Below are 27,822 nucleotides of genomic sequence, written 5' to 3' on the forward strand. Positions count from 1 at the left end.
CCCTTGAAGTTCGAATTAACGAGCTTTTACTGTATAACAAGCACATGCTATGGATGTGCCCAAGAGCATCAGAGCCACTCAGAACAATGAGCTCGACACCAACCAAGAACATCGTTGGAACTGGAAGGGCTGGGTCAAGCTGCCAAGGATGGAGAAAATGCCATCAAGCTTCTCGTCAAACATTAAATATGTGTTAGCCAAACAACAGTGAGCTCTAGGCAATGGTTCTTTAGATCTTTTTTTTTCCTTGTCTCTCAACCACATCCGTTAAATGTATCACGTTTTCACTATGCAGTTTTGCAGTTAACCAAACCTGCCGAAGAAAAAAGGCGCACCTTCATTTGAATGTTAAAGGGACACTAAAGGCAAATAAAAATTTATGTCCAGAATGAAAGCTCAATGTACAACAACTTCTAAAACGGCAATATTATCAACAGCAGTGCCCTACTTACCGAGAAATTAAGCTAAATGTATCACATGATGAGCGCCACGAGTGGGAGATTTTCGAAGTGATCCCGATGACGTATCAGAGTCTGCCTACAATAAATCACCAGTAATCAAACTGGCAGCAATAAAAAAAGAACCTTCCGTGCATCAAAAGACGTAATAAAATGCTGTTTGTTCATTTCCGTTAGATTCATGGAAAAAAGAACCTCTGTGGCTTTGCCATGGGGAACAGCGCGCGTGATTCAAAGGTTCCGTTTTCGCCGAACTGCGCTTCGCCCGGCGCCCTGCTTCGCTCACGCGGTCGTGTCTAAGTGGTAGTTTCGGGATCGCGTACTGCCGCGTGTGTTTTGCGCGCTCGTGAAAGTCGCTCTGACATAAAGTTCGACAAAATGCCGCATGCAACCACGCTGGCACTACGAGCCCTCAGCAGCATACCACGTTCATCGGGGCTCAAGTCGCTGAATTGGAGCCCAGCGTCGCGAGCCAATGTCTCGTTGTCACGTTCTCCGTCCACATCTATTGCGGCGATTGCGGCAAGCTTCGATGGCTTCGATGGCCGTTGTTGCTGCTGTGGATCCCACTACTTTCGCTCTGCTGCTACTAGTGTCGGCGGCCGCGCAGTAAAGGCGGGCAACGTTGGGCACGGCAGCAGTGACGTATGAAAGTCTGATTTTAGGCGGGTGATTTGAAGTGCGCTAACGCGATGCGGACCACTAAAACGTGATTTTATTTCAAAATAAGCACTTCCTTGGCATAAAAGTAGCACTACGAGGTTTCTGAACCGCTATTTCAACAATCAACGTCGACTTAATATTTGCCTTTAGTATCCCTTTAAGTACTCATGGTGCCATGAGTATGTAAACACAAGTGAGATCTATCTAGCACAAGCACTTAAACCCACTTAGATGTTCCCCTGTGGCCTGAAAAATGCAATCCAACCATCTTGTAAATAGGCGACCTCGTTTGGTCTTACCTTCCACATTGGCTAGCATTTATTTTTGCTCCAATGAACCGGTAGCCCATATGACATGGCCAAAATAAGAAAGGTTTTGTTTTAGTAGAGTTACTGTATATGCTTCCTATGTGCCCAAGGGGAGTATATGGAATATTTACGTACGCGACCAAATTAAGAAAGCTTCAGTTTTATTACCTTTGCTTCAAAAGAACACTCAGCATTGATCTCCCTTATGACTAAGATGTTTGTTCATCTGGCATTCAGTAAGATACTTGGAACTCTATACCAGCACCACAGCTGAAAAGAATCTAACCTACTTTCTTTTAAAGTTTCACTAGGTCCATGACTCGCACTCGCACTGCCACAGTAATGTACGAGTGGTTTTCATTAAGGTTGTGTCACAAGAAAGACCAGGATGTTAACCATAGCAGATTTTCATTTTGAAACTAGCAGCTTTGTTTTTCATAATCTTTGAGAGTCAGCCAATTAATTTTTTTTTTCCTAGTGCTATTTATTGCTGAATTTCTCTGGCAGAGTTGTCATTTTTGTCTATTTTGGACCGCAGAAAAACACAATGTTCTACGTAGTCTCTTACATTGTTATTTATCTGAATCATATGTTTTTCACCTGTTGTAATAACTTTTGTCTTTTATATTTAGAAAAATACAAACCTTCTCACTTATACAAAAAAAAAAAAAGAGGGTTTTCAAATCCTTTATACTTCCCGCTGCTAAAGTAGTTATGTCTGCATACTGTAAACTGGTTACTTTTCTTTCTCCAAATGTTACTACTGTACCCATCTTACACATCACAGTTTGAGTACATATTCTGCGTATAAAACAAGTATTGAAACAGATCTAATACAGCCTTGCCTCACTTCTTTTTGAACCTTAAACCCATCTATGTTGTCTGTCTGAAGTACCTTTTGTCTGGTGTATGGGTTTTTTAGTAAAATGATGGGAATTACAATTTTCCTAAAGTACACCCAGATCTTGTATAGTAGTAAACAGTCAAAAGCTTCCTATATTCAATGAATCAATAATACAAAGGCTTTTAGTATTCTTTACATGCTTCCATCAACAATGCCATGTTTTCAGTGCTGTCTCTGGTATACTGTACCCTTTTCTGAAATTTCCTAACTCTTTTACAATACCTCTTTCCATGTCTTTTAACCATTTCTGACTACTTAGAGGAGTTTACTTACGAAACAGTAAGGCAATGGTTCTATAATTTAAACATTCTTTTGCATTTCTTTTTTATGCAGTGGGATGAGGAGTAGCATTTGCTGCAGGTGGATCTAGCCTTCAGTGGGATGAAAATGGATCTCTTGCAGTCTATTGGGTGTTCTGCAGTCTTTCAGATTTGCTCACATAGTTTAGTGATGGTCTTCATACTTTCTGGTAAAAATTTCTTAACGCTTTTAAAAGGGATGTTGCCTGCTTATCCTGAAGGTAGCTGCTGTAAAGCCCATCTTATTCTGTCCAAAAGTTTGTTCTAGTTTTTATTTGATGTCTACACAAAGCTCTTCCTCAGTTTTATTTTAGAGCACCAGATGTTATGAGCTCACAACAGTTGATTTTGGTGGCGTAGTTGTCCGCCGCCACTAGTGTCCATTGCAGCTATTGCACACAATGAGAAAGAAAACCAGGGTTCAAGCAATAATCGAACCCAGGCATTCTGCGTGGCAGTCGAGTATTCTACCACAGAGCCACGATGGTGCTTGAAACTTTTTCGGGAAAAGACCCTACACAGGCGCCATGTCAGGCGAACACGTTAACAGATTTAATACAGCGCGTGGCAGGAGAGCAAAATAATACCATGGCTTTACGCACTGTGGATTGCGTAATGAGTGGGTGGTCTAAAGCTTCCCACCCATTACAAAGGGCTCAGACGTAAATCATCATCAGCCACAGCATAACCAAAATGTAAAGATAGGTAGGGTCGCATATTGCGTTAAAGGTGCGCAGTGGTACCTCGCTACTTCGCAAAATGGACAATTCTGGCATAGTGGGTACTTCCCTAGTTCGAAAAATGACGATGATTACGGCAAAGTGGGTACCTCACAATTGTATGCGTAGAATAGCTGCCTTAAAAGAGCAACAAGGTCTATGAAGGCCACTCTTCCAGCTTTACTCGTTGACTGCTTCACATGAAACCGATTCCCATAACGCGTGGGATCTGCCAAATTTTTTTCAACGGATGATTACTGAAATCCTTCATGGCTACAAGTGCAAATACTTGGTTGTGCTACATTGAAGACATTGTTGTCCTTTCTTGAGATTTTCCAACACACCATGTTGGACTTCGTGCGGTTATCACATGCCTCACCTCTGCTGGCCAGCATAAAGACGTCACATTTTGCTGCAGGCAAGCTGACAATATGAGGACATCATCTGCTAGGAGGGTGTCCTTCTTCTGTTGTAGCAAACGGACAGTCTGATAGCAGGATTGCATCAAAAATTTTCTTCAAATTATTCCTCATTGGCATGCCATATCATTTGCAATTCTATCAGAGTGACACACTTCAAGTGCACTACCATAAAATCCCGAGCAAGCACCCTCCCCCCCTTCGGTGAAGAATAATCCGACAAGATTTGGAGGGTGGGCTCTTGCTCGGTCATGGGTCAAAATTAAATATAGCGGCGGATGCGAAGCATAAAGAATGCATAGCGTGCTTCTGATGAAATGCATTATTGAATGTGCATGCATTCACTGTATTTATCCGCCTATGTCGGGCTAATAAATACAGCGAATGAAACAGTGAAAATGGCGGGAGGAGAGAAGGGGGCACATATTTCAACTCGCTTTACAGGCTGACCTCTCCTCCTTTCTATTCATTAAACGTTATCTTCTTCTTCATTCTTCTTCATGTGTGGCTGTGAACATACTTGTATACTTGACATATTTCTGCCTCACAGGCTTGACCCATCAGAGTGCACATCACTGCCTGTAGCCTCTTAAAACACTAAGGAAGGCCGTCAGCTGGCCTGCTCATTCACGACAGAAGACAAAGGGCTCCAAAAGATCCTTCGTGATGACAACCAAGCTCCCTACACACACCAGCCAGACTTTTTAGTCCGGCTGATGCACCACTGGCCTGTTTTCTAAACTCCTCGCCAGATACTGCATTCCCTACTACATCGTACATGCACACTATCATCTAGATCTTGGAGTCGGTCCTACTGTCCACTGACTGAAGATGTGAAGTCGAGACAGTGCATGTCCAGAGTCTGAAACCTTGTTATACAACCCGACTGTCCTCTCGTCCCTTTGGATTGTCAGGATTTGTCCTTCTCCAGGGGCATTTGTAGGAAAGAATACTCATGCCCAAAGGGCATGCCAGTATTCTTTGCTGCAAATGCTTTGCTCTTAATCAGAGAGACATTCTTTGTTCTTAATCAGAGAGACTATTCTTTGCTCTTAATCAGAGCGACAATGATGATAGCATGCCCAAAGGGCACACTATCATCATTGTCTCTCTGATTAAGAGTACTAGCTCACGCTCTTGGTGGCTGATGCTCAGTTTAGACAGGCACCATTCTGAAATTGAAAATAAACCGCATTACATGACATTTGTTTCAAACGTTTGCAGAGTGAAATTCTTTGGGAGAGATGATTAGGAATGTTACAAAAACTGACCACAGAAATTCGATTGGAATGCACTACAATGAAAAAGTTTCCTATTTTCTGCTGGCAACAACAGCCTAGAAAATTTGATACATGTACACCACATGTGACATGGCAGAATTACATCAGGCACATTGAAATTAATAAAAAGAAAAAGAACAGTGCATCATGGATGCATCTGCTTGTGTGAAACAAAGTGCACACTGAGTTAACCCTTTACAGGGCATAATGTTATGAACAACACACGCCATCTATTGAAGGTGGCATTGTCATTTCTATCAGCTTCTTATATGTACAAAGTCTGAGCTCTCTATTAACGGTTTTCGAGAAAAAAGTGGGACGTGTCACACTGACATGTGTCCCACTGCCCTATGAGTGTATCTGAAAAAGTGGGACATGTGTGTCCCACTGACCACTGAAAGACAGTCGTTTCAGAAAAAAAGTACTTTTATTTTTTTATGTGAACTTACTGCTGCCTTACAAACCACAAAGGACAGAGCCTACAAATACCTACTCTATCACGAAAAAGTCAACGAAATATCTATTGTGCATCCACTTGCTAACGGCACTCGAGCAGCAGATGTGGGTACTGGGCATGCCTGCAACAGTCTAATTTTTGTCCGTGGAGGAAGCTCTTCCTCCACAGGAAGAGACTTTCCTGCGTGAAGCAGAATGAAGATTGGATACTGCAATTAGTTGCACACAATGTTATACTGGCTACGTTCTCGAAAATATATTGCTAAAAGGTTGTGAATATTGTATTGCACAAATTTTTGAGGAAACTGTATGAGTAGGAATGAGACAGCACATTTAGGAACTCGTGAGTATGAAATAAACTTTTCAAGCTTACTGCTCGTGCTGAATCGAGTGGAGAGCGTGCCAAAATCTGATGAAAAAAGGATACAGCGCGTGCAAGCGGAATGGTTCGTTTGGAACACGTGAAAACAACAACCAAAACCGCTTTCTAGAACATCCCCGCGATCGCACTAAAAATCTGAAAGCAATAGATTCAGTGGTTTTGATCTAAAAAATTGGAACATGGCCAAGAAAAAAGTAAGACATACGATTCCCACTGCCCCAAAAGGTTGAGGAAGCCCTGCAATGAAATTTTACAAGCCGAGTTTCACGTGGCAACCTCTTCCTTGCATGATTCTGAAGTGAATGCAAAAGGAACTAGCAAGGTTGACGCAAGAAAACCAAAGTGCTGAAAAACATACAAATTCAAAATGAAAGCAGACGACAATTACAGGCACACCTTTTCACGTTTCATTCACATAGCATGGTGGCTCTCTCCTTCCAGTCAAAATGCATCTTACATAATAATGTGGTACCGAAGTTTACCTAAAGCCACCACCACATTTTTTTGGATGGCATCATTATGGGCTACAATAACCACATGGGCCATAACGCTGACAGCTGAGCACTACAATGACTTCAGCAGATACTACAACCAGGCTGAGAGTACCCATAAGGAAATAAATGGTTTTCTCCTAATGCAGAAATTCAATGCAAGACTGCAGTTCGCATAGCATGTTGGGCAGCACTGCTTGTCTCGGTTTCACACAAAAGCAAACTGTTATGCATGAATGTGCGTCTTTCTTGTTCCCCTGGGAAGCATAAAACATGTTTCTATTTTTAAAGTCATGATAATAAGCACATCGCAAGCATGCACAGTACATTCTTTAATCCAGGCCAATGAACATTTGCAGTTTAATATGTCATGTTTGTTGCCAGAAATTATTGAGATCCAATCGCTTTCATCTTGCCACTTTTACTGGCGAACACAATAAAAGCAGCATGCATCATTTGGGGCACAGGGTCCCTTTAAGAGCCACAGCATCATACATAATTTTGAAGGAATACATACTTGTTTATGTTTGTGACTTGTGAAAGCAAACTGATAGGTAGCACAAGGGTGAGATACACTTACTCAATGGCAGGTGACTGTTTGCCATTAGTGACCCCCTTTGTCGATTTTTCTGGAAGCCAGTTGTCTATGCGACAGTGGCACTGCACCAGAATTGGTACACTCAATCTCTCCATGTAAGCGGTAACATATGCTGTTGCTTACACCAACATTGAACCGCTTTGTTGCGAACCAATAACTGGTATTGCAAATTACGATGTGGTTGCTGACAGTCTTCAGAGAACATAATTTCGGTTATGTGTTCAGTTCTGGTACTGGTTCGGCTTGATGTCCTACATTTAAACCCATTGCTCTAAACTGATAACATATTTTTTCATTTGAGTTCAGGCGTGTTTCGAGAAAAGTGATTTGGGTTCAGTCTCGCTTAAAATTACAGTTTGGGTACAGTTTTTGGTTGGGGTTTGATGCGACACCCTGGTGCTGCTATAAACAATGCATGGGCAAATAAGTTGTGAAGCAGCTTACAACATGTCGACTCATACGCACAAGTATGATGCCCACATTGCCATCCTGAACGAAGAATTAAGACCCGCTCAAGGTTCCTTTCAGAGCAATAAGTTACAATGGCTCTGATTTGTCAGGCTACGTTAATGAAAACCTCTTAAAAGCGAGTGAATGCGAGCCAGTTGGTAAGAATGCATGGTTACAATAAACAGCGCGAAGAAGACGCGGACAAGAAAGAACAGCGCTAGTCCCGCAGCGCTAGAGCAGCGCTAGTCCCGTGTTTTTTCTTGTCCGCGTCTTCTTCGCGCTGTTTATAACCATGAAAACCTCTTGCCAGGGGCATAGATAGTATTTTATTTTCAGGAATTGAGGGGGTGGGAGGGCAGTATAATCACTATGTATGTACATCCTTGAGTGTATGTGTGCGTGATCACACCCATCCAAACAATAATTTCAGAGGTGATTCAAACCCGCCCTTTGGCTGTGCTTGTACAATGGTAAAAAAAAGTCACAGTTTCGCCGCAACGGCGAAGCAATGAATGCAATAGCAACAAATTGGAATCTAACACGAAGAACGGAAAGCAGCTCGAAATTGCCAGTGCGTCGTTCGAGCCCAAAGGACGCACGAAAAGAACGCACACAGGACAAGCGCAAACTATCATGCGTCACAGCTCGATACTTGAAGTGCACTGCTAAAACATAAAGCAGGATGCACGAAACGAACGAACAGGTACACACAGGACAAGCGCGAACTAAATGTCGCAGTTGTTACTTATTTCTGTTTGAACAGCGCGCTCCTTTCACAAACGTGGCCGTTGCAGTGAGCGAAAGACCTTCGTTGCGCTCCTCGCGCCATCTCGCTAGCAATGAAGAAACGCTTATAAGCGCCTGCCGTCTCTCAGTCCGGCCAGCGGTAAAGGGTGTGTATATAATGCTCACCGTTAGCTCCCTAGAGGATCAGCGTTTCGTGGCGTAGTGGCTAGCGCCACAGGCTGCGGAGCGAGCGGTCCCTGGTTCGATTCCGCACTTCGGAAGCATTTTTCTAAATTATTTTTCTTTGGGACTTTCATATATATATACATACTTATACATATACCGTGAATGACGGCGACGGGTACGGACAAAAACCAGCCGAGACTGTCCATATAATTGCTATCGCAATAAAATATGAGACGGAACAAAGTATTACTGATGATGTGTGGATTTGTATAGTATATGTGAATGCATAATCAATTCACGTTCAGCACATTGGTTCGGCTGCTCTGCCTTTACAATAGACTTCTTAAATTGTTTCTTATAGTGCTGATAGGGCTATTCTCATACTACTTGTGTAGTGACTAGCTTGCTGTTGAACATGATCACAGTATCACGTTTGCACGGAACATATTGTTCTTTTTTTTTTTTTTAAGGTGTACCCAGGAACTATCTGTGGGTCTGTATTGAAGCCCAAGAATGGCCTGAATGTTTCCTTGCTACCCTATACTATAATATCCTGTGCATGTTGCTAATAAACAACCTTGTATAATGCAAGCATTATCGTCTTTCATTAGAGGATGCAGAAGTTGTGCAGACAATAAATTAATGCAATTAATGTTGCAAATAATATGACAGCACATGTGGCTAAATGTCCCATCCCAGCTCGTCTTTTCCACCACATGAGCTTTCGTTTCATCATCCATTTAAGCAGCTATGCTAGAAGGCAAACCCTTTCATGCATGACATCACTGAACCCATCGCAAGGTTTATTTAGCTGATTATCTTGAGAATTGTGGTGAATTGGGCCTGTTGATTGATCATCTCAAACACTTCACAGCGCAGGAAAAACAAACACAAAGAAAACGACACCAGACAACATACGAGCGCTCGTATGTTGTCTGGTGTCGTTTTCTTTGTGTCTGTTTTTCCTGCGCTGCGAAGTGGTTGAGATGATTATCTTGGTTTTGTTTGAAATAAAATACAACAACTGGCCAGCTGTGTATGTCATTGTATGCATTTTCCATATTTTTCTAGCCTCTGTTGACCTTTTGACCACTTTATTGCTGTACTGTACATTTCTTAAATGAAATGTAGTAGCAGATGGTCAGCCACCTGGGCCTTTTTTTTTTGTAGGCATTACTGCCCTCTGTGCACTTGTAAACTTCGGTCCTCAATACATGCATGAATTATATGTTGCACTGTACATCACCGCTGTGACAAGAAGAAGTAAGGTGGTTTCGCTGAAGTCGTATTTGATAGTAAAATAAGAACACCAAGGGATAGAGTATTTGAATTATCAAGAAAGTAATGAGATCGTCAAATAATCATTCTCGTGGGGTGCTCGCAGGACTGTTGGGCCACTTCTGTTCTGCTTTATGATAGGAGACTGTACCAACAAGACAAAATGCCTAATCATACCAACTCAAAAAGGGTGTGCAATTTGCTGATGATGCTTCAATATTACAGGAGCCATATGGAAAACACTGACTTCAAACTGTTAGCATAGGACCATTATTGACCTACCCACTACACTTACGTTACATTTTTCACATTTAACTACCACAGCTGAAGGAAAAAATTGGCTTAATGGGCTAGTAAAGTATGGCTGATATTTGATTTTGTACCTCATCTATGACAAAAACATTAGCATGCCAATGCCCCAGCTCAACTCCACATTCCACAACAAGTTCACAAAGTTGTCATTGGGAAGAAGCTATATGCACACAGCTTATGCTTAATAGGGCAAGGCGTACAACACTGCCGCAGCTCACACGCATTTCAGTATTCACTTGAATGTTGTCATTCCGCATCATGACTGTGTGAATGTAAAGTGTGAAGGCACACATTACATCCACATAATCAATGGAAAAACAAACAAAATACGTACTGGAAAACAAAGTGCCGAAATTCCTCATGGAGTTTCACACCACTCCTAAATCAGGATAACATGGCTAATTTCGGGAAACATACTATAAAATAGCTTGCTGATTAACTTGGCAACCAAGAAAGAAGACATCACAAATTGTGTCACAAGTTGTCATGAGTGCCACCTAGTTGAAGCCAAGGCCATGCCTTGGGCCAATAACATGGTCTTGCCCAGAGTATTACACTTTGTTGTGGTTGTTCTCGTTTATGTAGCTGGAGTTAAAGCTAACAGAAGTGTTCCTTCTGGCCATTGAGGTATGAACACATTTTGACGCTTCCAAAGCCCTACAGATTTCAGCTCAATTACATTTGCAGCCAGGTTCCCTTTGCAGAAACCTCTAGAATTCATAAATTTGAAGAGTGATAAATTATTTGAATTTACTGAAATGATTATGCCCCAAATACATTGCCAGCTAGAAATGCACCTTAGAAGGAGGCGTTGTGCATATCACAACAGATTATAGAGGCCTTAGATTTAGATTGAAGCCCATATTTTAATGCATTTGGCACTAGACCATGCCAGCCAGCAGAATATTAGTTCGACACAGGGAATTGCATTGATTTAAGGGTACCTTTGAAGGCTTCCCAGAAGACACCGAGATATACAATGATCTTGAAAAAGAACTGCTACCTTAGATGTAGCACAAACATTCTTTAATGAACAAGTTTCGTGGATTGGGGTCCAAAAAGGGCACTTCATCCAAACATGCCGACCATACTGTGTTGTGAACACAGCCAAACAGAAGATTTTCTCTTGCCAAAAACTCAAGGGGGTTGGGGGGGAGTGAGAGAGCTGAAACAGCTACAATTTGTCATGCATTATCCATAAGACATCCAAGTGGGTGGAGAGGTCCGACATGTTGACCCTCCTCTCCCAAATAAAATCCTGAATATGTGCCCTCAGTGCTATCATATATTCTCCTCACTGAGGCTTAGACAGTCGGGGTATTTAATGATCCATATCGTCAGAGTGAAAAGAAGATGAGGTTAGCAACAGGAATGTAGCAATGAATGGGTTGTACCAAAGAAATAGTGAAGCCGTCAGATGAGTATATACAACAGCTGTTTGTGGTGGCATTTTTAACACAAAAAAAAACAACAGAAATTTTGTGTTTTCAGCCACAACAAGGTGTCTTGTGAACAATCTAAACAAACATTATAATTTTTACGCTTCATATTTGCATGATTTTGAAAATATCTCATAACCTAGCATCTCTCGTAAGGCACGACTACTCCACATACACAAAGCTTTCAATGCATGTTGTAATGAATCGCATTACAACAGGCAACAAGCTTTTTGTTCTTTGCTGAAACTTGTAATACATTAATTTTTTCATTGTATCGAGCTCACTTTGACATTTTAAAGATCAAACAGGAATTGGTAAACAGCAAAGTAAAAAGTACGTCACCAACCCGTGCGCTATCATACACCCGCGCTCAATCATAAATAGCACTGACCAGTCAATCTATCTACTACATTACAACCTATATATCTACAATTGAACTTGCAAGGTTGGTACTTCTCTGGCTGTTTGTAGATAACGTTGCAGCATCACAGCGTGCAATGCCACTGCCACTGTATGCCTTTTCTTCACTGTAATAAAAAGTTCGTGCACGTTTGTGCCCACATTCCTGCAAGCTGTCAATAGCATAAATAAAAGATTGCCATAGCGCCGAATGCAACCGAGCGATACGAGTTGTATGTGGTAACAACAATGATAACAACAAAAAGTGGTGCGCGTAGAATCCCCCGAAAACAGATGACAGCGGTGACGCACCACATGTGGCTGAAAAACACGATCTGAGAATGCAAAAGCCTCGTTTTCATCATAAACGCGGCGGCTTGAACCCACATGTTCAAGAACATGCCAGCGTCGTCTGCTGTTGCTAATGGTTGCTGACCTCGAAAACTGTAGCTCCGCAGAACGGTTGCCAGCCTGAACAGTCGTCACGTCGTCCAACCAGAATGCGCACCAGAGCCGCTCAACTGACACGAGCAACATGGTAACATGTAGAGAAAGCCTTGCTCGGCTGTTGGCTGCACACCGATGACTTAAATCGCTTACGTCGTCATTACGTTGGCGAAGTGGGCGTAGTCACAACGAGCGACTACGCCCACCTTGCTCCACGGTGGAGAATGACAGGGGGGCTGAGCGAGAAACCGGAACCAGCCAACATGGCTGTGAAAAGGTTGTTGTATCCTCTGTAACTTCCTTATTGCAACACTTATTTGCAAAATTCTTGCAGCAGCATGGTCACATCGTACAAGCGTGCACTTATCTCTTTACTAATTTTAGACCTCGGGGTTGTTTACTGACCCTTTTTAAGTGCACATTAAAGAGCCATACGTAGTCAATTAATCCAGAGCCCACCTTCTGCTTTAGCATCTCTCATGGCATGTGTACGGAAATTAAAACATAATTCAATTCACAACCATTCAACAGGAGTACAAATAATCTAAAAATTTTTAATTGGAAAACTTTGGCACAAAACGTAAATGAACACATCAAACGACTAATATCACAGGCATAGTCCTAGCTCGGACTATGTGAAAACATCAGAACGCCGCTGTTATCTTGATACCACTTCAGCTCCACTTTCACCTTCTCTAAAGTGCTTTTCAAGAGGGCCAATTCATATGCCATGCTAGACAGCCTTTCATCCTTTTCTTTCAGCTCTGCTCTTAATTCCTTGATCATCTGAGGGGGGGGGGGGGATGGAAATGCAAGGAAAAAAATTATCAAAATGATAGAAAAGCATGTGTATATTAATCTTCCACATATATTTAAAGATGTAGGGTAAAGTACAGAGGCTTGCAAAACTGTGCTATTTTTTACCGTACTCACTCGAATCTAGGCCGGCCCCAATTCTAAGCCGAACCCCAAAATTCGCAAGGTCAGAAAAAAAAAAAAAAACTTAATCATTGCACTCGAATATACGCCGACCCCAATCCCCCTCCCACTTTCGCACATCGTTTTTTCGAAAAAACCATCGGCTTAGATTCGAGTAAATATGGTAAATATATTGGACAAGAGGAGAAAATGTCCCACAATCATGGCTTTTGTTACCTAGAATGCAGCTCACACTCCCCTGTAGTGTGGCAGCCCCATTAATTGCACAATTGCTTTCCTGTAGTTATTGACCATCTCAGCTGAGACAAAGTTATCCATAACATTAATTCATAAGGCTAACAGCAATAAAGGTAGCTCTGAAGGTAAGAACATGTATGATGGATAACACCGAGTGCAATGTAGGTTAAATTCTGACAGCGTGTATATGTAAAGCTTCATGTGCACCAACGTGAAACACTTTTGCAAAAGTTCGACAACAGAGGAAATCAAGTTCAGCACCATGGACAACAACCTTATAGGCGACATTGCTGAGGCAGTGCGCAACTTGTATGGCCTGAAATACCAGTAGAGTTGTTTTTCAATAAGGCCACGATGGCAGACTCATGCCCAGACACACAAGCAGTTACTAGCACTGTAGTGAATGTTGCGGTGACGCTAACTATAGTCACGGACAACTTTTCTTGGCGTCGAAGAGAAGGCTACAGAGCCGAACTACGCGTGTGCTACCGCTGAAAAATATCCCACGATTGCGTCAGTGTTTTCTGCGTAAGAATAAAAAACAACAATGTTACCTTATTTTCTAAGGAGCGCTGTTTGAAAAGAGGGTCAGCACGCACCAAGGATATATTTATACAGTAGACTCTCGATAATTCAAACTTGGTGGACCTCAGGATTTTATTTGAACTATCCGAAGTTTGAATTATCAGAAGTTCTCATAAATATGACATAAATATGAACCCACCAACTAACAATGCGATGTTTATTGTTTCTCAGTGCCGCAGCAACATCATAGACTGCTCTGCAGGATTGCCAGTAAAATTTTTAGACATCAGTGATAATACTGGTACTCGTTATGATACAAGGCACGCACAGCTGTGTAATTAAAGGGATGAAATGTGTTGCGTCCCACGACAGTTGCTAGCCCCTTGTAATTCTTAGGACGCTTTCTCGCATGGCATACTGCGGAGAAAGTGACTTTAAGAAATGTTTGGCATGCGATAGATCTAAGGCCAGACCGTAGCGTTTTTTTTTTCCTCGGTCAGCACGAAATTATTGGTGCGCAAAGTTCAGCTAGTATGGCCGTTTTGTAGGCAGGCAATCGGCTTTATTTGCACCTGTTAGTAACAGAAAAACGTGAATGTTCAGCTAGAAGCAACAAAGGCAGCAGATATTTCCAGACATGGACAAGCAAAAAGTTTGAATTAACCGAATTAGTGCAGTGAGGCCGTTTGAATTAAGCAGCTTTAAAATACATTGAAAACATAGTGGGCCAACCAAAAATTTAAGATTTGTTTGAATTAACTGATAGTTTGAATTATCGAGAGTCTACTGTATTTGTTTTACTTTATGCATCGTTATTTCACGTTTTTGCGCCTGTGAAAACGTCGCACCTTTTACGTGCACCTTACAATCAAAATGGAGTCTTCGTCTTCAGGTGAGCGCTCGTCACCCTCCAGCTTTTCCGATGACTCTCTGAAGGAGCTTGTGACGAATTTCACTAACACATGGCTGTCTAAGCCTGAGACGGCCGCTCAAATAATCAAACGGCCGTCACAGGAGATATGGAAGGTTCACAAACCAAAACTAAATTCGAAAAGCGCGCCGAACCGGACTACTACGCGGAGCTGTACATGTGCAGCAGCTCCGCCCCCATAGCCTTTCCTTCATTGCCAAGAAAAGTTGTCCGCGAGTATAATGAAAGGCACTGGTATGCTGTTTGCTATAGACATGATGTTAAGGTGGTACCGACAACATTTTTAGAAGGCGATTTTACTCTGCCATACAAATCTCCTGTATGCAGAGATGGCTCTGAGCAAGTGTGAAGCTCAGCAAATGCTGATAAGATATTTTATTTTAATATTAAAGTCGATTTTCCCATGGCGCACCTACCGACATCGACACTAGCTTGATGTCAGGCTAGAGTACTAATTCTGGTGACTTCACGCAGCAGCCTGGCTAGTTGTGATGACGCAAGGCACTAAAACTTGCAAACTGGCCACTTGTGCGTCACCAATGGAGCCAGGGTGCAGAGCGGCCATGGAAACGTCACAATATCTTGTGCAAGCATGTGATGAGAAGCTCATACTGTGCTGTCACATCAGGATACAGTAAGAACCGAAATGCGCTTCTAAAAACACACTGTAAGTACTTTTTCAGGGTGCCCTCATGCTTAGCAGTACATATTCTAGGCTCCTGAGGGCTTGGCTTTTCATTTGACACAAAAAACAACAACGGAAAATAATTTTCATGTCAGTACTCCTTTAATAAAGTTGATGTGCTACTCTAGCTTTTTGAAAAAGCCTTCTGATGTGCTCAATGGTTGTGCTAAATCAATCTACAAGAAGTGTGACATTTAAAGGGGCCATGACACCCAATGTTCGACCATAATCTGTGTTATGTGGATTAATCCTTGTGCATTCACAAATAAGCTGGCGAAATTTTAGCGCAACTGGTCGAGAACTTAATTTATAGTCGAATATTTTTATAAACACGCGAGCGGCCCGAGTCAGGCAACACTGGTGCACTCGTGAGCCGCAATGTAACAAGCAGCTAGCTGTGCAAGCGTCTGCATTGCGGCGAACGATATTGTTTCGTGGTCAGCTGCACGTGATATCGAGATATTTTAGCTTTCTTCAGCTTGGCACTGAAATCAAACGATTTGCAGCGGCTCAAACTTTGGTAGAAGACGACGGCTCCGTTCTGTGCTGCACGTGACGTCACACGCGCCATGGTAAAATGGCAGTCGCCGGCGGTGGGCGGAGTTTACAACCGGCGACATCTAGGGCTTGTTTTGCACTGATGATATTCTGACGACGCAGCAAGTGATGGAAAGGAAAATGATAGGTGTAACCTTAAGAGACAGGAAGAGAGCAGAGTGGGTCAGGGAACAAACGGGGGTTAAGGATATCATATTTGAAATCAAGAAGAAGAAATGGATATGGGCCGGGCACGTAGCACGTCAGCAGGATAACCGGGTAACTGACAGGATTCCAAGAGATGGCAAACGCGTGAGGGGGAGACAGAAAATTAGGTGGGTAGATGAGATTAAGAAGTTTGTAGGCATAACGTGGCAGCAGAAAGCACAGGACCGGGTTGATTGGCGGAGCATGGGAGAGGCCTTTGCCTGCAGTGGGCGTAGACAGGCTGATGATGATGATGATGATTCTCTTACGGCCCACTTTTGAAATCTGTATTGGCATAATAGACCCTCTACTTCTAATTTTTGCTGAAAACCACAAATCTTTGGGCGACTGTGTCATGGCCCCTTTAATATTATCATAATACAGAATTCGTAGACAAGTTTAAGTGGTGTACTTCAGATAAGGAAAAACCTTTTTAAATAATAGTATTAATAACTTCTGGAGTTTTACGTGCCAAAACCAGCAAAACTTTTTTTAAAGGGGTGGTGCCATCAAATTTCGAGGCTATAACAAGCCTGTTGTGGGTTTCCTCTGTACGCAAGGACATTCCACACGAAGGGTCGGGCACAGCAAACGTTTAGAATATATTTTAATTCACTTCCAAAGTGTACCTAAAGGCCCATTCTCCCGATCGAAACCCATCGCTAGCGCGCCAACACTGACGTAGATCTGTAGGATGGGCAACGAAAGTTGTAGTGACGTCACACCAAATCTGCTGTATTAACGTGAGTATCCTCCGGACCTCCGCCACTTCCGCAACGCACGTACCGGCTGTAGTGAACTAGAATATATTTTAGTTCATTACAGTACCGGCAAAGCATCGGTTGCTACATCACTCGCCGAGTTTCGATAACTTCCTGGCTAAGTGCGTCACAGCCTTGTGTGGTCACGTGACCACGCCTCCTACACTTCTACGTCACTGCCCAACCTCGGCGCCCAGAAACCGAAACCGAAAGATGTCCACATCAAAAGGCGATATCAAATTATTTAGCGAGAATACATGAATCTTGGTGCGTGCATCATGCTTCCTGGAGCTATAGGAAACGCTTACAGCAAAGAACGCACAAGCCACAAATTTGGTGGCACCACCCCTTTAATGCAAAAATTCTGAAGGAAATGAAGGTAACAGGACAGTGCACTTTTTTTCGTTGCCAAGTACAACCACACGTCACAATACAGGGATCTTTTGTAGCCTGTAGCTCACCTTGTCTTTGTCAATAAATATAGGTGAAATCAAGAGTTCGTTTGCACTTGGTCTTTCCTTAGGATCGCTCTTGCACATGGCCAAAATGGTCTTCACCTGTAACACAATGATGCAAGCATAACACTGAGATTACAAACTTTGCCATTACCATGTTAGCTTGGTAAGCTGCACTGTTAAGCATTAGGATTTCAAGCTACTGTTCCTATGCACCACTGACGGCAGCGCTGTGAGCGGTGCTCTTGTGATCTGCAAGGGGATTTGCTTTCTTGCCATCTACTATGCTCACCTAGAATACCTGCATTTTCATTAGCTTAATAATTATGCTCTGCCTGGTGCTTATGTAGCATGGTGCTCCAATTATATTTAGCATATCCTCTACATGTTGTTACGATCGGCACCTGCACCGAAGAGGAAGCGGCGTCCCCTGTTTTTCGAACAAGGCGCCGAAGGGCTGCTTGCCTGCTGACAGCCGTTCAAGCACTTGAATTGTCCTCCCGAGACGAGAAGTGAGGCGCTATGCAGCCCAACACAGCAGGGAGGTACCAGACGACCATAATGGTCTCCGATCGTGACATCTTCCTTGAAGAGACAGCGGCGTCAGCACGGATGACAGCCCGTCCCGCTAAGAGAGCGGTGAAGTGCTTCGGAGCGGCAGACCTTTTGATGCGCCCGGTTGTCCGAGCGTGGTACCCATCTTCCTGCGGCCTTCACGTGTCAAGAAAGGACCCTCTTAGTGCTACAACGGGAGAGTGCAGTGGCTACGCCCTCTTTGAGGACGTTGACCTGGGCGAGTGGGCGGCACCCTAATTAGTGCTGTGTGTGACGTGATTGGACCTTCCCCACTTGAAGCAATTTCCCCGTCTAGGGATCTGGGGAAAAGAGTACCTTTAAAAAGGAGCCCCCGCGGGCTCACTGGACACGAGATCTTCGTCATGTAAGATGTTCGTCAAGGAGCAACGAAATTCTCGCCACGTAAGCAATGTAAATAAACCACGTTAAGTTTCCCTACAATCTTTTCATGTTGCCTCTGCATCTTCCTCCCGAGTCTCCGGTGCCTGCAAAGGCCGGGCACAACAACGTCCACAGCCCTCGTAGACATGCCGGAACATGATCGCCAGACTCAGCAGAGTAATTAGTTGGGCTAAGTGAAATTGAAATATTTTAAGTGAAAGCGTGAATGTGCTGCCAAGCAAGTGAACAGAGGGCTATGCGGCTTTGGAAAGGAAGCATAATTTTGGGGCTTATTCACAAAATCTCACATCTAATGACATGTTAGTTCAATGAAAGTTCTACCTTTCACGAATATTTTTAGACAGACAGTGTTACGCATATAAATTTTTTGCGGATACAAAAGGAATCTCAATTTCACTGAAAAATGGTTTATCTCCAATATTTTTTTCGCCCCATTCTATCAGGTGCCATACTTGTCAAGCATGCTACGCACTGTCTTGCAAACAAAAATCTTATTACCGTTTTAAATAAGAATGCTTTATCTTTAATTAGGTTAGCATGATTGGAGAATGTTGGCTAAAGCTCACTTTCAGATGACCGTAAGAGATTCAGAAAACACTTGTCATTATAAGAATCAAAGTAAAATTAAAAAGAATGCAGAAAAACATGTAAACTCATTACTAGAGGCTGAATTTTTAGGCACTAAAAAAGCTCCTTTTAGGTGCCAAAAATAGGAAGGCAAAACAACGTTTTAGGCTTCCAAAATCGTAAATATAGGCACAATAAATTTTCACATAAATTCAAATAATTTCAAACAAAGACGTGCGCGACCTCTATCTACGACAGGAAAACAAAGATGTTATTGCTTAAGATGTCACAAATGCGCCAACAGTTGCACATAGCGCGCTTTGTCCCACACGGTTCGCACTCCCGTGTTCTGCAGACTGAGTCAAGTGTCCACTGTCGAATCAACACACTCCTGAGTGTCTCTCCGGCATGACTGAGAAGTGCAGAGCAGGAGCAGACAGCCAGATTGCAAAAAGACCAGAAGGGAGGGATTCCTCCTATAGGCCAGGTCGAATTGCGTAGAGCCAATTTCACCCCTGGCAGTGAACCACTGGTGTAGCCAAGCGGGGAGGGGGTTCAACCTCCCCACTCCCCCCTTTTCCGAAACTTTTCAGTTTTGCGTGTGTATACACACGCACACATACAAATGCATGCACGAACATATATAAAGTATGATTGTCCCCCCCCCCCCCCCCCCCCCGAAAAAGATTTCTGGCCATGCTACTGCAGTGAACACCTTAAAAAGTAAATTACAAACAAAACAAAAGCTGCGTGCACATCACATTTTTCTTTATTTTTTTTTTCTCTTCACTCTCCTTTCCGCTGAAGGCTCTCTGCGGTTTCGCATTCGCCAACCGCTCAGGCCATGTCAGCGCAGCGGCAAATGCTCGCCGGCGTGTCCCGCTTTACTGCTGCTAGCGGTTGTTGGTTGGTTGAACTAGAGAACTAGGTTGAACCCCATAGTTCCCAACAGTGAATCTTACGCAGTAACATGAATAACGGTCTCAAACAGCACCCGGGAGTGAAACTTGAGGCTAAACAGCGTTCATATAAGCGCCAATTTTGAAAATAGGCATTTATAGGCATTTGTAAGCATTTAGGCACGAACGCCAAAAATAGGCATTTATAGGCACTATAAAAACACTATAAAAGCCCTTCTTAACCTCTAATTCATGCTCATATATCAAAATGGCACGATAGGAGAGCAAGGAACAAAATAGGCATTTGCCTAAATCCAGTCTCTACTCATTACACTGCAATTATGCATCCCCTTTTACATGTTTAGAGGACCTTAACTGACAAAGTATTTAAGTACGGCTAAAAGTAAGTATGCTGAAGACAAAAATATTCCCTCAATAAATAGCCTGCAAAAAGAAAAGTTCACAATTGGCAGCCAACTTTTAGAATCTGTACATCTGCATGTAATTCTGATTGCAATCTGTACAATCTGTACATTTTAGAGCATGTATACCAAGGTCAGTTACTAACAGGGGAGCCTACTCATGAAAAGAATGTCCACCGAAAAATAAGGATGGGATGTTGCACATCATTCCCTTCTCATGACAGGCAATTTGCTGCTCTCCCTAAAATGAAAAGCGTACAATCATTGCATACTGCCTGTGCTAATATATGGGGCTGAAATTTGATGGACAACAAAGAAACTTGACAAAAGTCAAGTATCATGCAGCATGTGACAGAACGGAAAATGAGCGAAACGTGAAAAGACCTGAAGACAGCAGAACGGGTCTGAAGGCAAACAGGGGTATCGATATTCCAGTGTACAGTGCCGCTCAATATGAGTTGCAACACAGTGGCCATGGTTCAAGGGGCCCCAAGCCTACACTAACACAGGCAAACGTGAATTTGGTTTCGTAAATACCAGAAGTTGAAACAGTGTTTACACCACAGATTGTTTACTATGTTGGTGCCACCGTGCAGTGTTGGTGCCAGTGTGATCCTGGACAGGATGTTACAACTCATATTGGGCGCGACTGTACATAGAGGGAAATGCTGCACTTTTAAAACTTTTTTTTAAATATTTTTCTGCAACTCTGATGAAACTTGCTTCCTCCAGTGATGCTACTGAGGACTTCTGATTTGGAGCAGTTTTTGGAGCAGCAAATTTTTCATTTTGGAGCACTTTGGAGCAGCAAGAATATCCATCTTGGAGCATTTTAGAGCAGGTAATTTTGCATCTGGGAGCACTCTGGAGCAGCTATTTCACATCCCGGAGTACACTGGAGAAGCAAGTTGCATTTACATTCAAGCACCTGAATAATTATTATGGGGCGCTTATGAAGAGCTAGAAACATTTCGATTCATTCCAAACCTCATGGGGAAAATCATCTCAGGAGCACTCCCTATTTCACTCAATAATACAAAAATATGGGCGTCATGCAGTTGAGTGTTCTGGAATAATCTCTTCAGCGATTATTTTTGAAACTATCAAATAAACAGAATACTGGATCAATAAAATTAACACTCTAAAATGCATCTATGTGGTTATCAGCAGACGTGGTAGACAAATACCGTGACGTACAACAGTGCCTCAATGGTAAATCCTAGTTACAATGTCCCTAATGCATTCCTCTAAGACGAATACAAGGTGAAAGCCAGGTTATTTTTCTTCTCAATCGACTGTATTGCTGGTTGCAACACGACGTCACTTACCTAGCCTCAAAAAGCGAACCTGCTTCGACAATCCCTTCCCTCTTTCTGAGGCCTCTTTGTGCAAGAGCATTCTTACAATGCTTCCAGACTATCGTTTGCGCATGCACCGGGTTGCCTGGACGATGGAGATCCGCTTCAAATCAAGCTTCCGCGAAAGTGTCCAAAAGTGTGTTTAATGGGGGACTACATGATTTAACAAACTTTGTTCTCCTTTTCACAGCGAAGCTGTATATAACTAGGACATTCAAATTGTACGCCGAAAAACCCCTAGTGCCGTCAAGGGAGCAGTGCAAGAAGGAAAAGGGTCCCTTATGCATTCGCCTAATACCCTGGTTACATAGGTACGCTAACCTCAGTTACGATGAACTTCAGTTAACCGCAGTTAACTACAGTTACTGCCAACTGCAGTTGGCACCTGTTACACGGGAAAAGCTGTCGATGGTTTTCAGCTGTGAAGCAGGTCACGTGACAACTTCACGAGTAAAGATATAAAAATTTAGCTGCGTTTCATAAACATACTGGCAAATAAAATGTATTTAAAAAAAAAAAAACTTCCTGTTTACACCTGCAGTCTCTGAGCTTATTGCATCACATGTTTCAACAATATTTGGCAGAAGTTGAGGCTGGTACTCGCAACTATGGGCGAAGTCGTTGCGAAAGCCAAGACAATCTGTTGCCTGGTATGTTTACCGTGTGTAACCATGTGCGGTGTGTGATTCGTTTTGCCATACTGTTTCATGTATCAGCAACTTTAGCGTTGAGACAGATCAGTGGACGTGCTTTTGGGAGGACGAATCGGCCTCCATTGGAACAATGCTGCCTAGGACCGCCGACATGGGTGCCGCCATTTTCTTAGTTAGCCTCGTTAACTGAGGTCGTCAACCTCAGTTTGGGGCAACCACGGTTAGTGGCATAACTGCAGTTAGGCTTTCCGTCTAACTGGATGTAACCACAGTTTGCTGCAACTGAGGTTCGTCATAACCATTGGTCGTAACTGAGGTTAGTGTGCCCGTGTAACAACGTGCCTGTGTAACAACAGTATAAGACGACTCGAAGGTGCAAACCATCTTCTTTTTCTTCTCGCTCGATGTATTGATCCACCCCCGCCACCCTATCAAAGCTCTCTGCACCTAACATGGTTTTGCACCGCCACCAGCATCAGAGGCATTGCAAGCTTTCTGCACCTCACCTAGTTTTGCACTGCCTCCATAATCGGCGCACCGATCATTGAGGCAATGCAAAGCGATGTCATGTGATGACATCATCCTGTGACTTCACGGTGCATGACGCCACAAGTTTTAACGATCGATGATGTCATTATGACATCATCATGTGTTGGTTTTTTTTGCATCACTCCTGTTGACGCTGCCGACGGTAAAGTTTCGTGTTTGATGAGGTATCTAAGGCTTTCAGATTAATATTGCGTATTGAACACTAACAGCCTGGCCTTCAGCAACCTGGCCTTTCATATCAAACTGGCCTCCACCATGTCGCCACTGTGCCGTACGCTAAACAGCTTCACTGATCACCCACCTCACAAAGTGGAATGGCTCCTCATTTTTTGTAGCGTTAGCTACACTGGCCTAGCCGGAGTCGATTTCACGTGGATCCTCATGAGCCGTGCTGCGCATGCGCGAGGATCAGTGGTGTCACACAGCTGGCTCACTGGAGCCAGCATCTTACGCGCTCTCCGCCCCCGCCGCGCGCAGCTCGCCGCTGCTGCTCTGCGCGTTCGGGAGGAGTGGCGTTGTAGCCGCAGCAGACACACTGGCGCCGGCGCACGTGCAGACTGCGCCACCGCCGCGCGCAACACGCTGCTGCTGGTCTGCGCATTCGAGAGGAGTGAGGTCATAGCCATGGCAGACACACTGGCGCCGGCGTGCATGCAGCTATTCGCCTTCGCTGTGCAGTCGCTGTCTGACACTGTGCTGGAGCCGCTTGATAGCGCCTCTGACTGGTGTTTGCAGGTGGGTAACGCTATGGAGAAGGAGAGCGAAAATGCTGCTCAACGGTGCAGAAGAGCCGAGAAGCTTATCTCATCGGATCCTGAAGTAGTTGCCTGGCAATTAGCGGTTCAGCGTACGAAGAATGAACAGAAGAAGGCTAATAATCCTACACAATCTGGAAAGCTAAGAATAATCAGCTGAACCTTTGCTAACGCTACGTATATCCTGGCATAGCCGAGCTAAGCCACTGCAATTTTTTTTCTGCTTACTGCAATAGTAATCATACGGACACCCTCAACGGGTTTCTGCCGTCGCCATCATGTTCCGTATAAATTCCAAATGGATAACATCACCCCGCGCATTGTATGTTCTACCCGCGAGTAAAAGATCGTGCCGCGAGTAAAAGATAGTGAACTATGGCGACGAACGATGATGAAGCGGAGATGAAACGAGCCGGCCGTCTCCGTCGCACGGAGGGCGCATATGCGATAACATTACCCCGCGTGCAAAGCCTGCCGTCAATTGCTCATCAAACAGAGAGCAAACGCCCCGTCCGTCTTTCGTAAGGAGCATAAAGGTACGCCAGGGGAGGAGAAGTGGGGGGGGGGGGGGGATGCGTCACTTCGAAGCATCAGGAGTCGGCTCGTAAACTTGCTGTGTTCTCAACGCTTACTTCGCGTTTAAACAACTGACAGCACAAAAACCGCTTCTGTCCCTGGAATAGCCATATTCAATTAAACCAGCGTTTTGTTGAGTTACGCGAGATCGGATCCAAAAGAGTCAGCTGCTAGACTTACTTCGTATAACAATGCAGTTTGTTGGTATTGCATTCAGTGCTTCGCCCTTAAGCGAAACTGCTTTTTTCAACCGTTAGCTATTGACCCTGGAAAGCGAGGGGAGGACGTGTAAGATGGCGTAGCCACTTCACATTGGACATTCCAACGTCGGGGCCGTCAGTGACGGGCCCACTACAAACAGCTGAGTGTACACTCTTAATCAGGTCCCGCTTAAAGTGCTAGATATAGCCAGGAAACCGGACATTTTTCGTCTAGTTTCCTGGATATAGCCAGCATTTGACCAGGACCTGATAAGGAGTGCATTAAAACCGAATTACGGCTGCTCCGACCAGGAGGCATGCTTTTATTAATGAAATTACATTTTTTTTAAAATCAAGCAAAAAAAAGCCCGAATTGGGATGTACCCACTCACGAGCTCGAAAGGACAGGGCCTTTTAGGGGGTATTTACCGCAAGAGCAATTACGAACCCGGATGTACTGGTGGAAGAAATTACGAAAAAGCTCTTCTGGATGAAGATCCAGTTTTTCATTCCGCGATGTCCAGAAACAGAAGTGACAGGCATTTTAGCGTCATTCGTGCATATTTATTAGTGAAGACTGCTTTAATTACGTTCCATGCGACGCTTGAAACGAGCTATCAGCAGCGTTTCTGGAACAGACAACGTCCACCGACGAATCGCCGCCACACTTTCTCGCTACCGGCTGGCCTAGACGTCACAAGCCTCTGCAGAGAATGCGTTTTGCCGTCGAGCCGACATGCGCAACAGAAGCTGCGTCGGCAACGAGCATGGCGTCATGGCTTACTCGGGACGCACGCGCGAGCTATTCAGCGGAATAATTCTTTGTCTGTGGTTGCGACTTTGGCAGCCCCAAGATCAAGCTGCACATGTTTTGACATGCCGGTGGCGTAATTGCCGGTGATAGATCGCGTGATAAACGACCGCAAACCCGAGACTCTGGTGCAGTTTGGTGCAATTTCTGTCGATATTATTAGGATGGCGCAGTAAATCCTATTTGGCGCACTTTGGCGCAGTTGGCACAGGAGTGGAACCACTGTTACTTGATGTATGTGTGTGCACTAATTTCCAATATGCAATCATTCTTTTAGTAAAATATGTATGTAGTTTCTAAAATATCGAACATTACATGTGCATTTTTGTGAGCAAGATTTTTCCTAAACCAAGAGCTGCAAAGGAAATCGGCACATCACAATAATCTGTAATGAGAACTATATGCAATGAAACGAGAATAGGTGGTCTAAATTCACTTGAACAAAAGTTATGGTATTTTGAACATTTGTGACAAATCCCAGCTTCATATTGGCTCACTAGCAACTGTTCAATATACCCTAACTTCTGTTCAAATGGATTTAGAACATCCATTCTTCTTTTATTGCATACAGTTTTCATTCCAGGTTATAGATCCTTTTCGCAAAAGGGCACCCCTAACGCTGCACACATGGCGCTGGGGGTACTGGGGCTTGAACACTGCAAAAATTTTTAAGTTCTTCAGTCTGTTTCAATCGCCGTTATCACTCCCCCATCCTCACATACTGTCATCTTGAATTTCAATGGCAGAGTCGGCGCAGCCGACAGACTCCGCGAGTGAGCACTGACTTTGGCACAGAGCAACGCCTCCAAATCCGTAACTGGAACATGGCCCATGCCGCTGGAGCAAGGTGGAAGCGGAAGTTCTTTCTTTCAGGTGCCGAGCTGCCCAGAATACCTTGTGCATAGTCATTCCCTTCCACGATTGAATTCTGTGTAATTCCCACCAGCAGTTTCAGTGTCACTGTCACTATCCGATGAAGTGCAGAAACTGGAACTTTCTGACTCGGAGCTGTCGCTATCTAGCAGCGGAAGCAATGCCGCATGATCTGCCCAGTCGTCCATGTCATCCGCCATCACCACCAAAACATGAGATTACCGGCGACGCCCCCAAGCAGGCAAATGTGTTAAAGGAAGTGTGTCACACAGAGTTCCGGTCCATTCCGCCGATATTGGTGGAGCAACTTATCCTGCTCCAAGAAATGACCCTGACTCCACTCCGACTCTCATTGGAACTCTCGACTCCAACCCTCACTTTGCCATTGGAACAAACTTGCTCCAAAAAGAGCAGAAATACTTGCTCTGACTCCGCCATTGGAATTCAACATTAGTGTTCTTGTTACTCACCTTCCTTACATAGCCGTGGAGCATTGCTGTGAAGCAACCTTGCACAGTGAAATTCTATATAATTAGGGCTCCGTGTTTTCGGATAAATCCGAAAAAATCCGATAAATGCTCGCCGGTAAAATTTTTGACAATTCGGATTTATCCGATAAACTGCGATTTTAGCAGCCAATGTGACCCTGTTCTGTTCTTTATCGAAAGGGCATGTTCTAAGCGGTCATTGATACCTTGGCTGAATAGGCCGATGTTAACTTTACCTCACGTCAACAGTATTTTGTAGCCCGCGTCCATCGGACATTTAATGAAGGGCAGGTGACGCACTAAGCGAGAGACATCAACGTATGTAGGGGCCCCGGGACCGCGAGATGACATCTTGATATACGATCCCCTGGCGGCATCAGGGCGTGCCAGACATCGAATATACGAACCTTGTAAAGTATGCTCGAATCTATTACAACAAGCTTCAAGGTTGTAATACGCACAAACATAGGCATTTTCTATTAAAGGGACAGTAAAGGCAAATATTATGTCGACGTTGATTGTTGAAATAGCGGTCCAGAAAACTCATAGTGCTACTTTTATGCCAAGGAAGTGCTTCTTTAGAAATAAAATCACATTTTAGTGGTCCGCATCGCGTTAGCGCACTTCAAATCACCCGCCTGAAATAAGACTTTCATACGTCACTGCTGCCGTGCCCAACATTGCCCGCCTTTACTGCGTGGCCGCCGACACTAGTAGCAGCAGAGCGAAAGTAGCGGGACCCACAGCAGCAACAACGGCCATCGAAGCTTGCCGCAATCGCCGCAATGGATGTAAACGGAGAACTTGACAATGAGACATTGGCTCGCGACGCTGGGCTCCAATTCAGCGACTTGAGCCCCAATGAACGCAGTATTCTGCTGAGGGCTCGTAGTGCCAGCGTCGTTGCATGCGGCATTTTGTCAAACTTTCTGTCAGAGCAACTTTCACGAACGCGCAAAACACACACGGCAGTACGCGATCCCGAAACTACCACTGAGACGCGACCGCGTGAGCGAAGCAGGGCACCGGGCAAAGCGCAGTCCGGCGAAAACGGAACCTTTGAACCACGCGCGCCACTCTCCATGGCAACACCACAGAGGTTCTTTTTTCCATGAATCAAACGGAAACAAACAAACAGCATTTTATTACGTCTTTTGATGCACGGAAGGTTCTTCTTTTATTGCTGCCAGTTTGATTACTAG

General features: G+C 44.0%; 1 protein-coding gene across 1 annotated transcript in view; it reads right to left on the reverse strand.

Annotated features, from left to right (window-relative positions):
• Window positions 1-12,761: 12,761 nt before the first annotated feature.
• The window catches only part of LOC119378852 (probable serine/threonine-protein kinase ifkC), a 73,733-nt gene continuing 58,672 nt past the window's right edge, over window positions 12,762-27,822 (reverse strand). The window contains exons 15-16 of the mRNA XM_037647895.2: window positions 17,498-17,593; window positions 12,762-13,000 (exon numbers count right to left, since the gene is read on the reverse strand). Of these exons, the coding sequence (XP_037503823.1) occupies window positions 12,836-13,000; window positions 17,498-17,593 (261 nt within the window). The 3' untranslated portion in view covers window positions 12,762-12,835. The remainder of the gene's footprint in view (window positions 13,001-17,497; window positions 17,594-27,822) is intronic.

Source organism: Rhipicephalus sanguineus, chromosome 1 (genome assembly GCF_013339695.2).
Source record: "Rhipicephalus sanguineus isolate Rsan-2018 chromosome 1, BIME_Rsan_1.4, whole genome shotgun sequence".
Classification (NCBI taxonomy): domain Eukaryota; kingdom Metazoa; phylum Arthropoda; class Arachnida; order Ixodida; family Ixodidae; genus Rhipicephalus; species Rhipicephalus sanguineus.